Source organism: Molothrus ater, chromosome 3, assembly GCF_012460135.2.
Source record: "Molothrus ater isolate BHLD 08-10-18 breed brown headed cowbird chromosome 3, BPBGC_Mater_1.1, whole genome shotgun sequence".
In the NCBI taxonomy this organism is placed as follows: domain Eukaryota; kingdom Metazoa; phylum Chordata; class Aves; order Passeriformes; family Icteridae; genus Molothrus; species Molothrus ater.
In genome coordinates, this window is record NC_050480.2 from 76057776 (window position 1) to 76071092 (window position 13317).

General features: G+C 37.7%; 1 protein-coding gene across 1 annotated transcript in view; it reads left to right on the forward strand.

Moving 5' to 3' along the window:
- Positions 1–13317, forward strand: part of NBAS (NBAS subunit of NRZ tethering complex) — a 161210-nt gene continuing 147893 nt past the window's right edge. Inside the window, 9 exon segments of the mRNA XM_036380093.2 lie at positions 1–152; positions 4514–4568; positions 5260–5296; positions 6964–7041; positions 7969–8016; positions 9073–9116; positions 9484–9617; positions 10304–10437; positions 10555–10653. Coding sequence (XP_036235986.1) covers positions 9–152; positions 4514–4568; positions 5260–5296; positions 6964–7041; positions 7969–8016; positions 9073–9116; positions 9484–9617; positions 10304–10437; positions 10555–10653 — 773 coding nt within the window. The 5' untranslated portion in view covers positions 1–8.

The window sequence follows — 13317 nt, forward strand, 5'->3', positions numbered from 1 at the left end:
GGCCCGGCATGGCCGCCACCGGCGGGGACAGCGGCGGGGCGCCCCGGGAGCGCGGCATGGCCGGCGCCGGCGAGCAGGCGGAGGACGGGGAGGAGAACATCCTGTACGACCTGCTGGTCAACACCGAGTGGCCTCCGGAGACGGAGGTGCAGGTGCGCGTGGCAGCGGCACGGCCGCGAGCGGGGGAGGGGACCGGCCACGTTGGCGCGGGCGGGGAGGCGGCGGCGCCCCGGGGGCTGCGGGGATGCGCTGGTGCCTGCGGGGAGGCTCAGCGGGATGCCCGCGCTGCTCCTGGCGGGCACAAGGGCTGTTCGTGCGACCATTGTCCCCTTGTGCCTTTGTGTCACTTAATTCCCACCGTGGCTTGTGCCACCTGGGAAATGTTTCTTGCTTATTGAACAATGTATATCGGGTTTTACTATTGAGCTGGCACAAGTGAAGCTATGGTGAATGATGTCCAGGTGTCATCTCTAGAAACTGCTGTGTAGAGAGATGTGGAGTCTGTGCTGGTGAAAACAGGACCTTCGTTGAGTCTACCTTGTATGAGGAAAATTAGATCCTCTCTCTGGACTCCTGTATCAGTACAGTTGTGTCTCTGCAGGAGCGGGGTAAAAGGGAAAAATATTTCGCTTTACGTACACAATGCGCACAGATATCCATTTCTGATTTCTTAAGCCAACCCTTAAGAAATCAGAAAACACTGTTCTTGTACTGCAGGTTTTTAGTTATTTCTAGCTGTTCTTCTTCCCAGGTCACTAGAAGGGCTGAGAAGCTCTTTCATCTTACCTTTTTCATGTTTTCCTCTGCAATGTGCTGAGCTTGCTGCTTCTATGTCTGCTCTTGTCTGACTTGGATATAAAGGATGCAAGCAATGTGGTTTTATTTCTTTCTTGTAGTGGCTTTTAAGCCCACTGGAGTTTTTAATGCATTTCCCACTGAAAGTTGGTAATAGAAACATTTTAACAGAGTTTTGTGCTTAATGACAACAATTGAACAGAAAAGATGTAAAAACATCACAAGTGGAAGAATGTACCTGTTAAAAATTACTAGAGCCATGCTCAAAAAATAGGTTTTCATTTATCAGAAAGATTTTTTGTTGTTGTTGATCTTGATCTGTAAATCCTCAGTTGCAGCAACAGGTATGGGTGTTTGGAAAAGATGATTGCACTATTACCATTTATTAGCTTAATAGGTTATTTGTGCAGATAATCGATAGTTGCACCTATTTTAATTCAACTGTGTTGAGAAATGGTAAGTAGTCTTTGTTTTTAGTAGCATATGGAAACAATTTTCCTGTTGTAATTTCTGCACATTTCTGCAATTGGGGGCACATTTCTGACAAGTGCCTTTTCTGCTGCCATCAGTGTTCTTGAGGTTGTATGGTAAGTTGATTAAAGAAGTGATTAGTCTGAGAAACAACCATGTTGTGTCATCTCCTTTTGCTAAGGGGTCCCTTCAATACCCCTGTAGGTACCAAGGGGGCTGTGAATAGTATGTCAGTGAGGTGACACCTCTCTTCAGTGGCAGCATGTGGGATGCCAGTTTAAAGTAACTGTAACCACAGTCTGAGCGTCCTCATCTGCCCTCACAGTCAGAATTTCTAAGCATTGTTGTATTCTGCTTGTCAGCTTAAGCAGATGGTGCTAGTTATTTTAAACTTGGTATTTCTTGCCTATTTATTTTAAAGATAATACCTGTTTTCAATAGCAGAAGTTGGAAGGTTTGAAAATACTATGCTGTATAGTTTGCTTGGATTTACATTCTTGGAAACTGTCAGTACTCAAGGACACTTCTGATAGTCTTTTTACCATTTTAGTAGGAAATTGATTTTACACTGACAACATAGGCAAACAGATTATTTTGTCAGTATGAGTCAGGTTTTCCCTTAAGGTGTCTTAATAGTGATACTACTTAGGTGATTGTCCTAAATGACTAAGTGTCCTTAGGTGGCTTTCCCTTTGGAGCATCTGTCTCTTTCAACCCTGTTTTTTTCACACTCTTCGGAAAAAAAATCACACCCTACTTTCTTGTAGAACTGAATCTTTTGGAATAAGTGAGGTAAGGAATGGTAGAAAAGGAAAGAAAGTTGAATGCTGCACTGGGGAATGAAATTAGTTGTCTTCCTATGCAGTAATTTAGGCTACAAAGCCAGACCTTAAAGGTTTACAGGTATTTATTGACTTTATTTTTTCTGTTATTTCATTTAGGATGATTAATTTTTAATTGTAGAGTACTAGAACTTACAGCTCTAATTATTGGAAGATGAGTCTTGTGATGAACATGAAAATCATGTTACATTCAAGACATTGATGAAACTGGCATGGATCTCTTAGACTGAATGCCCAAATTTGCTTTAATTTTAATTCTTGTCAGTATTGTCATTCACCTGTACTGAACGTTCCAGTAAGAGCTTTTTGGGGGAAGAAGAGGAGGGGCAGGGGGGGGTTACAGCAGTTATTTGTGAAGGAAACACACAAGGAATTGACTTCAGCAGAGAAGAGAGTGGTGTGAAATCAAGCCATCCGTGTTCAGGATGTTGATGCCATTGTATATAATGCACTGTTTGAGAACACTGATATATATAATGAGAATAAAAGGAATTACTGAGTAGTAGATCCATGAAGATAGTGATTGAGGCAGTGGCTGTGGGCAAAGTTGCAAGAGAAGACTTGTGAAATGATTTATGGAAATAAAGTCTGATCTAACTCTCTTCTTCAGTTTATTTTCCAAAATGTATCACCTGGTCTTGTGGGGTTTTTTTTTCATTACAGTCTGATGTTTTGAGATTTCCCCAACACTCACCAGCTGCTGTCCCCCCAGTAAACTTGCAGAGTATGCAAAAAAATCCAAAACTAAGTGGGTGTCTTGTCAGCAATAAAGTTACTTAGATTTTATTTCTGGAATGCTGTAGGGAAGGAGAAGTTGAAGTTGTTTTCCCAAGAAGGAATGAATTAAAAAAGAGCTACAGCATATCTGGTAACCATTGCTATGGCTGAAACGATAAGAATATATTATAAAAAGTAAAATTCAGGTCTTTAGGATATAACAGTAAATCAGTTTTGCAAAGTGTTGAAGATGTGTGGAATAGCAGCCTGTAGTTTAGGCTCAGGAGCAGACACTTAAAATATTAAAAAAATTCTAAAGAGATGTAAGCAGTTTTAGGAAATGTTTTTTACTGGGAACTTCCTCATAAACCAAAAACTTTTAACAAGCTCTGCTTTTAAGGTCCCTAGGAAATTGCAGCTCTCCCTGAGGTACTAGGGTAGCTGTAAGAAATAATTTATGCTCTCACTTATTTTGCTGTAATGCCTTGTTATTTCCTGGCTGATCAACCTGAATGTGGAATGTTATCTATTAGTACAGCTGTGTTTGCTTCTTACATGCTGTGAGATGACAGCCTGCTTATTTGAAAGACTGTTTATGGATTGCCAACTTTGCTTGGAAAATTAATCTTTACTTTAATAATTTAAATTTGGGAGCCCAAATATTATTTTTTAAGCATTGACATACTGCAGAATGTTGATAAATTTGTATGTCTTTCAGTGTTTACTGCTTTGTAACTTGGTGAGGTCTGAATATTTCAGAAATATTCAGAAACAAGAAATTTGGTCTATGTATTTTATCTTGAATGGAAGAGAAAATTCAGTCATTGCCTATTCTAATGCTCAGTTTGTGGTGCTCTAACATTCTCATTAGAAAGGTATAAGCACGATTGCTTATTTTTAGGATTTGTTTGTGGATCCTTCCTTATTGGTTATCCTTGTTCTCTTCTCAGTTTTGTATCTTTTTTCTGCTTCTTACTGGCAAATAATTTTATCTCCTCTTATAGATAAGAATGTATATCCTGTGTTGCTTTGTATTCTTTTTTTCTGTGTTTGAAGAGTGCTTTCATTTGTATGGTGACTGCAATTGCTCCCTTTGCCTAAAGTAGATCAGGGCAGGTGGAAAGGCTGTGTGAGATGCTATGGAGTATAGGTGGTTATCTGAGTGGCCATATTGCATAGTACAAATTGATGTAAAAAGGGGGCTTTTTTCAGAAATAGTTTATTTTTCTTGATGTTTCTGAAACTTTCATGAGCAATCTTTAGGTAGCTTAGCACTTAGATATTAGCATAATATGTTGCACACCAAGTACTTGGACTGCTAGGCATTACAGATCATTGTGGCATTTATTTGGCATAAAAAGAATGCTTTATAATAGCTTACAGGAGACATAATCAGAAGGCAATGTCTTTTGTTGCTACCCAAAGATTGAGGCAAAGCTGAATCAACAAACAATCTGTGGCACATTTTGTTTATTGCATCTTGGCATTTAAATGATTTGGCTTTATAAACTGTTTTAGCTTATGCAGTTAAAGTAGACATTATATGAAGTGGTGAGTAATAGAAACTACATAAAGAACATGAAGGCTAGGAGCCAACTTAAACTTAATCAGTGAATGTATGTATGAGTATTGTATTTAAGTTAAAATGTGTGACATGCTGTCTGATGATTATTTTATTGTAATTGCAGCCAAGAGGCAACAGAACACATGGTGCATCATTTATCATCACTAGAGCAATTGCAGGTAAATATTACTTGTTCCTACCTTCATGACTTCTAAGACTGTGTGGATTGCTTGTAATTTTTACAATTTCTGCCCTTTAGAGTGCCTAATGATGGAAGTAGAATACAGCATGTGTTTTCAGGAAGATGTTTTCTGATTGTGAACATGGCTGTGTTATTTTTATGTCAATTTTGTGAGCATTCTTGTCTCCATTAGTTTGTTGGGACAAACTAATAAACCATACATCTTAGAAATTAACAAGCTCTGTGTTTTGCAGAGCTTGTTAATTTCTTGCAGAGCTTGTTTTGCAGAGCTTTTTTTGTGTTTGTATTTGAGCCATTTTTTCCCCTCTCTTAAGATCCTTTGCACTGGCTTGTCTGCTAGTTAGTTCTATGAGGAAGTTTTAGATTCTGTTGATATTACATTGCATAAACCAAATGTTAAAAGGCAGTGACTGAATTGTATTTTCATCCAGTAGGAATTTCTCTTAGAATTTAAAAAAAATGTGCAGTGGATTGTTTTTTTTTGTTTGTTTAGTTTGTTTTTTATTTGGCGTTTGCATTTATTCTAACATACGAATTTATTGTCCAAGTATAAAGGATTTTTCCCTCAATACCTTTCTCTTTAATGAGAATTTGAGATTCCCTGTGCAGCAACCTGGAGTGGGTTTTAAGACTACTAGAGATGTAATTTTTACCTCTTTCCATTATAGGTCCTGCATTATTTTTGCTTCGGTACATCTGGTACAGGTAGGTTTTACAAGAATGCTGCAAAAAATATTTGGTAATATTTTTATAGCTTTTTGATTTGATGGAAAGTAATTCCTGATGGGAGTAAAACTGAACACTTGTTTAGAATATTGTCCAAGGAATGCTTAGAATAGCTACTTCACATAAATTGAGTTGCAGCTGAAGTCTAAATAGAACAAGACTGGTATGTACTAGTTTGACTTTGTGCTTTTATCAGAAGCTGAAGTAACATTGCAGTTGGAACAAGTTTCTCCAAACACATACTTGTCCTTTCCACTCCCAGCTGAGATACTGCAAAGGAAGCTGTTGTGAGGTTTTTCTTAAGCCTCGGTGACAGATATGATGTCATGGCAGGGTTTGCTTCCTTTGGAGTAATAATTTTGAATTTTTTTTCTTTGACAAGTCAAACTCATATGAAAAGCTTGGTAACTATTTGAGCAGCACTCATGGCATTTATAAATTTAAGTTTTGATTCAAAAAGTCATGAAATGGTCCCAGAAATTTATTTGGGTAAGTACAATGTTTCTGTAAAATCAGTAGTTACATGGCTCAGCAAATTTGAAGATAACAGTTTCCTGTTTTAAAGGATAATCTGTAATGTGGAAAGGGACATTAATGTGACTTCTGTGAAACAGTACTGGACTTGAATTTGGCAGGGAATGCTTTTTTCCCTCAAGCTAGTGTTCTGCTTTATTTTTGGGCACCTACTGCCCCCCACCCCTTTTCTCATGAGAAGTTGATGTTTGTGGGCAACATATGGTCATGTGAGTCTAGTTGTAGGAAGTCAGTTGTAGACAGAATTCACCTACTTTTTTTCCCTCCCTCCAGCAGTCATAGTTAAAAGCTAATTTCAAGCTTTTATAATTTATTCTAGTTGCTGTTTTCATGTATTTGATAAAAGAGTTTTGGAGGGAGCTTGGGAGGCCTCTAGGTTAAAGTCCACTAAAAGCAGGAGAACACTGAATTCCGACTGAGTTCCTTGCAGCTCTGTCCAGCTAGGTCCTGGAAAGGTTAAAGGATGGAGAACCCAGAGAGTCTCTGGTCAGCCTGTTCGAGTGCCTGACTGTCTTCATGGTGAAAAAAATCTCTTCTTAATATCATCTTGGACCTTCCTTGGTTTTGAAATTACAGAGACATTAGGTTGGAAAGGACCTTTACAGTCATTGAGTCCAACCGTTACCCCAGCACTTCCAAGTCCTCCAAAGGGTTGATCATAGTTTCTTGTGTTCCAGCCATGCACCTCTGTTGCTCCCATCTTCCTGGTATCAGTGAGAATGCTACTGTTTTGTCATCCTGAAGCTTTCTCTTCTTCAGGCTAAACACATAAAATTCTCACAGCATCTGATTTTATTGTAGGGCAAGTATTCCAGTCCCTTGATCATCTTGGTGCCCCTCCTGTTTGCTGGTGTTCTTCTTTCAGTGGGTGTAGCAAAACTGGCTGGTGGCAGATTGTAAAGAGTGATAAATGCAGTTTTGTTCTGTTAGTAAAAACAAGGCTGTTGTTAGCCTTTGTCGTTGGCAGGGTGCAGTGTTGATTCATGTTCAGTTGCAAACCCTCCCAGGTAACTGATGGGTACCTTGAAGCTGAGTTGAGTGGTGTGTGTATCTCAGGTGCTGCACTGGTTCTCTGTGTGTCCTGATTGATCCTGATGGTTTTGGTATTTCAGCCCTGCAAAGTTTTCTCTGCCTGCTGGACTGGTTCGCCTGGTTAGTAAGCAGATCAACTGGCACCTCGTACTTGCAAGGTAACCAGCTCCCATGCTTTGCCATTTCTGCCAGGAGTGAACATATTAATGCTTCCTGTGCTCCCCCACCATCCTCACTCAGCCATGCTGAGTTGGTATTGTGCTAAAGATGTGCTTTTCTTTCTGTTGAAGAGAAATACTGGAGGCTCTCACAGGTGGCCTCAGTGTGCTGCCTAGGGGCTTCTACCTGCCTCCCTTCAGTTAGTGCATCTCTCACTCAGGGCTGAATGTCTGTCTAGCTTTTGGGGCAAAGTGGCTTGCAGTGCAGTCATTTTCAAATTCAAGTCCTGAATTTGGTTGATTAAAGACTTAAAACTTGGCAGGATATATAATTTTAAAATAAGCAATTTATATTTGTGGAAAGTGAATGCATGCCCTCAAGATTTGTCTGCTATTGCATACACAGAGGAGTGAGAGTTCCAAGGCTAGAACCAACTGTTCTGCAGGAATTTTAGCAGCATCTGTGAGATCACTGCCTTTTAAAAGTAAGCACAGAAAAATGGTTCAGTGACATGGTTACATGAAGGTAGTAGGGAAGGTTTATGTTGTATGCAAAGATGCATAACTTACTGAATTATGATAATTGTTTATACCAGATAAAGCAACACATAGTTGTGTACATTGCTGTTGTAAAATTATCTATAAGCAACATGTGACTCTGACCTTTCACACAGTGGGATTTTAGACCTTGTGCCATTTCTTAGTGCTGCTGGAAAGGAGTGGCAGATAGATTTCTCTGAAATGAAAGTAATATCATAGCATGGATATTTTATTTTTAATAAAAAACTGATATTTCCCATTTAATTTTTTTTAAATTTTTAAATGAGGCAATTTATATCTAACCATAGAGAAAAGCACCTAGGACTCTGATGCACATTCTGTAAGGAGTGGACTTTAAATGAACTTTCACATCTGTTTTTCTTTCAGCAATGGTAAATTGTTGGCAGTTGTTCAAGACCAATGTGTAGAAATCAGGTAACTTAGCATTATCTGTTACTTCAGCTCTGGAGTTCTGACAAAGTGTTTCTGGTCATTTGCTAGCAATACTTTTACAGATTTCTTTTTTTGTTTTGCAATGTTACATATTGTGAAATTTATCCATGGAATGATCATAAAAGCAGGAGCCTAAAAGAAAACAAAACCCAAACCCAACATAAAATGTCCTTGACCCCCTCAATTATAACAGATGTGTTGATATAAGTATATATCTGTATCTCTCTCTGTTTTCAATATGTGAAAGAAAAAATAATCAAGATCCTCAAAAACACTTAGCACAAATGATGGTCTTTCTAACCTTTGCCTTTCTGCCCCCTCTAGAAATTCTCCCTTAATAAATGGGAGCTAGTACCTAGTGTTCTTCTCTTGGAGTAGCTGGCGTGTGTAATACTTCACCTTGTTTTACAAGTGGTGTGGATTGCTGTAAAGACTGATGCTTTCCCTTTTCTTGTGCTCTCTTAAGAACAAGCTCTCTTTTGCCAGTTCAAGAGCACATAGCTGTAGAACAGATCTTGATTGAGTGTGTTTACTTGCTTCACAAAAATCCATTTGCTAGAAGGTCAGACCTTCCATTTATATGTAAAAGAAGCAAGTGTATGAAAATTGTTCAATCAAAAGTGGTGTGAGCACCATAAATGTCAGCTTAAAGACTATAAAATAAATCTTGTGTTTCAACTGTATTAATGTAACTATATTCTTGCATTGTTTCTAAAATTGTAACCTAGAGAATACTGACTAGGTTTTTTTTTTCCTAAAGTTATATGAAGCACTGAGATGATGCTGTCCTATTTTGTACAGCATTACAAATAAATGAGAGATGTTGGTATTTATGCAGTTGGACAGTCTCTAAAATACTATTGTTAGTTACTCTAGCTGCCTAGAGGGTGAAAGTTACTATCTGCTTTTTTGAACAAGTAGTTAGAGGCATGCAGGCTTTTGAATTGTGCATTTGGAATATTTTTATAGTGTTCTGTTACAGAAAATTGAACAGTGGATTTTTTTGTATCTAAATTTATATGAGTCTTATTTCTGCAGGTCTGCAAAAGATGACTTTGTATCCATAGTGGGAAAATGTCAAGGTATGTCAACCTCTTCATTATTACTTAGTGTCATCATTGTTATTCATACATTGCTAAATGGTGGTGTCGGTTTACTTCAAAATCATTGGAAAGAATCTCTTAATAATTTTGCTTTGTGACTAGCTCTATTACCCTCTCTCTGCCACTTCTTTCTATTCTGAATATATGAAACCTGAATTTGAAATGAAATGATAGAACTAATGGTTCTGGGAGACATACATGGTTTTTCTTTCTTTACCCTCCTCTGAGAAAAGCTTGTAATGCTGGTAAGCCCCCTGCATTTTTTTGATGCAATTGACTTTTTGTTCTGTTTAAGGGATTATATTTATTTTTTGCTTTTATTAATAATTTTATTCTTTTTTCATAGTGCCAAAGGATCCTAACCCTCAGTGGAGGAGAGTGGCATGGAGTCATGATTGTACATTACTTGCTTATGCTGAAAGCAGTGGAACAGTCAGAGTGTTTGACCTGATGGGTAGTGAGCTTTTGGTCATTTCACCGGTATGTGCTCTCTTGGTTAAATACCAGTATAGTAGAACTTTTTTTTAAGGATCGTGGATAATTTCCACTTTTTGACCTTTTTAAAATCATGGCTTAGTTTGCTATAAATGCTTACACTGAATACCACACAGAAATGGACTGTAAAAAGTTTGACTATAAAACATCCACCATAGGATCAACAAAAGTCATGTGTAACCCTTACAACAGCATAAAAGGTATGTTTTACATCTGTCCTAAATTGTGGTACATCTGTAGGTGCATCAGACAGTGGAAGTATGGAATCACCACAATTTTTATTAATAGATAATAAATCTGGACTTTATATGCAGAGTCAAATTGTAAACGAAGAAATATTTCTGCTCAAGTACTTTGCTTGGTACAATATTAGATAATTGCTGTTGACAGGCCCCACACAATATATTTTCTATTTTGCCTGTTCAGAGGGTGTATTGAACTGGTTTGTGAAGGTGGCTCAAGTGTATTTCCTCAATATATTGTCTTTGCAAACACTGTAATAATACAATTTCTTGATAATCAAGATAAAAGAAAATGTGTTTAATTTTAACTGAAACTTTATTTTTTAAATACAATATAGTTAATTTAACTTTCTAGTTCTTTCAGTAACAGAGACACTTTTTTAAAAATCCCCTTTCTCTCCCAATGTCTGCCCTCATTTTTGGGTAAAGACAGCAAGTTTTCCAGGTGATCTGAGTTACGCTATTGCTGGATTGATCTTTCTAGAATACAAAGCAAGTGCCCAGTGGTCAGCTGAGCTCCTTGTTGTTAATTACCGTGGAGAACTGAGAAGTTACCTTGTGAGGTAAGCATAAATTTTTACTTGCTTTGAGATGCCACAGTGAACTTCAGAGAAATTCTTTCTAATCTTTAAAGAAAATAAATCTGAAGTAACGCATATTTTTTTTCCCGGCATACTTAGTGTTGGAACAAATCAAAGCTTTCAAGAAAGTCATAGTTTCAGCTTTGGCAGCCACTATGCTCATGGGATAACAACTGTCATTTATCATCCTGGTCACAGGTAAGTGTTCTGTTTGCTACTTGACATGGGTATGTAAATGATGAACAAAAAGTGGCAAAATAAGCATTGAAGTATGTTGGATAGGGAGGGGGAGAAAAATCTATTCTTGCTAAAATTGGTATTTAGGGCATCAGTGATAACAAGTCATGTCTCTTTCTACTATGAAAGAGGAACCTTAGTTCATTCACTTGACTTTCATTATTCCATTAGTTAAGTTATGGCCTTTTCTGTTTGAGTACCTTGCATAAGCAACATGCACTTTTTAGAATGTCAGAAATAGCTTCAAAAGAGGTTTCTGAATGTGATGAAAGATGGGTAATGTTGAATGGTAAATTTAGGGTTTTTTTCTGGTTTTTTTTTTCTTTTTGTTTGTTTTGGGATTTTTTTTAGTGGGTTTTTTTTTGGTTGCATTTTGTTTTGTTTTTCTATCTGGAATTCATTGCTGGACTTACTGGCAAGCCCATTTTCCCTAGTGTTCTGAGTGGAACTGCCAGGCTCTTGTATTTGGAGTTGTCTTGTGATGTGTTTTCTCTATTAGTAACCTATTGAGTACAGAAACTGGACTTGAAATGTGGACTGACTGCCTGCATGCTCTTGTACCCGATGTAACTGAAATAAGTCCTGGTTAGCCTATTCTATATGCTAAAAATGGGTCTACTTTTTTAGTATCAATTTGTTATGTACCAAGATAAACTCAGCAACTCTGTTTCTATTTCTCTTCAATTGAAGGAACCAAACTTTGTTCTAGATATTTTTCTTGTATTGGATCTGCTAGGATTGAATCTTTCAGTGCAATGTTACATGCAACGTTACATCACTGTATTTTTTTAAATGGAAATTAGGCTTGGCTATAAACTACCAGAAGAAACTCACTGTTGAAAAAACTTCTTCTCATTCTTCAGTATTAAATGAGCTGTCATATCTATCTTAGGAAAACAAATTATTATTAATGAGATGTAATGTTCTTCTAGCTTATTCTTTTGAGAGATTATTTTGTATATGGCTTTTTCTTTCCACTTAATTAATATTTAGTGATTTCACATAATTATTACTCAGTATACTGAATTTACAGTTTTGAGGTAATAGTTGTGGGTTATGGAACTTTGGTAGCACTACATGACCAGACAGCAGAACCAACCTGTTGTATGCTTTCATCAGATAAGGTTTAATGGTTGTAGTATTTCCTTCTATGTGCAGCCTGTTGAGTGGCTTAGTAAAGTTGAAGAATGGACACTTGAAAGAATGATCAATTGGATGGAATGGACGGAAAACAAAAGAACCAGTGTTTTTTGCCTGATGGATGCAAGTCTTTTCTGTTTTTAAATTTAGTCTGTGGTAGAAAGCTTGTAAATTTTACGTTGGAGAATTCTAAATTTGTGGGTAAAGTCTCTTGCTGAAACTTTCTTGTTATCCCAAAAAACCCTGGAAGTGCTTGGACACAAGTACTTGAAAGTTGTGCATTAAAGAAAATTGTTGCTATGCCTCGAAATTTTAATTTTCAGTAATGTTTGATCACTTAACACATGTTCAACCTTGTCAGTTTGTGCTTTCTTGCATTTCATTTAATCTCAGGTGGTGAAATTATACTGATCTTTCTTCATTGCTTGTAAGGCTTGACTTACTGCATTACTGTATTACTGTGTATTTGCTCATGACCCATTCTAGTGCAATAAAATAGCAGTTAAGAACTTAATTTACTTAATTTTTTCAGCTACATGTATGATAATTGCAAAGAGAATATGTCAGTAGGGAATGTTTCTGAACCCATAGGAAAACTTGAAACTATAGCTTTTGGAATAAATCCAATAATGACTTTTACTGTTGTGGAAAACTATTATATACCTTAAGTTAGATACCTAGTGCTGGTGTTCTCTTGTGATCCTGCTTTCATCTAGGATGGAATTTACAGTGCATTTTAGTTGACAAAACTTAAATGTCTGCTTCAGTGTGAGCTCTTTGTAAACTCAAATCCAAGGTTCAACAGCTGCTTGTTTTGCTATCTTAATCTGGAACTGAATGTGTCATTTCTGGGTTATCTGCAATTGCTGCAGAATATGTTTGATACTATAGCATAAAGTTTGCAATGAAGGGCTTGTGATGAAGGAATTAGAGAGTTTCAGATTTATTTAGAGTTTTTGTACCAAAATTGCTAAGTAAAGAAGGGCATATCAGGTTTTTCTTGGGTACCTCAACTGAGCTTGTTCTTGAGACTGGTGTTACACTGGTTATCTTCCACCCAAATTTGTACAAACCTATGGAGTGGAGTACAACTGAGGTACTGCAAGAGCAGCCAGTTTTTGAGACTGGAGGAACCCTTTTAGATCATCTGATCCATTCCCCTTCACCTCAAGGTCAGCTAGAGGAGGTTGCTTGGAGCCATGTCACTGCAAGTCCAGGACCTGCACATTGTGTCCTCCCTTAGGAGCATAGTCTGTGTCAAGGCCTCTGAGGTGCTGGGGAGCTGCTCCAGAAGGGTGCTGGAGACTGAGCCTGGCAGCACATCACTGTGATTTTTTTAGGTCATACACAAAGACAGGTTCTGGCCATCTTTTTCTGCAAAATGCTGCACTCTAGGCCTGGCATTTACATAGGTCTTTTCCCAGGTTTTGTTGAAAGGGTTCCTGACCCCTACTAATCAGGTGTCTGTCTAGAACAAAAGCTCAA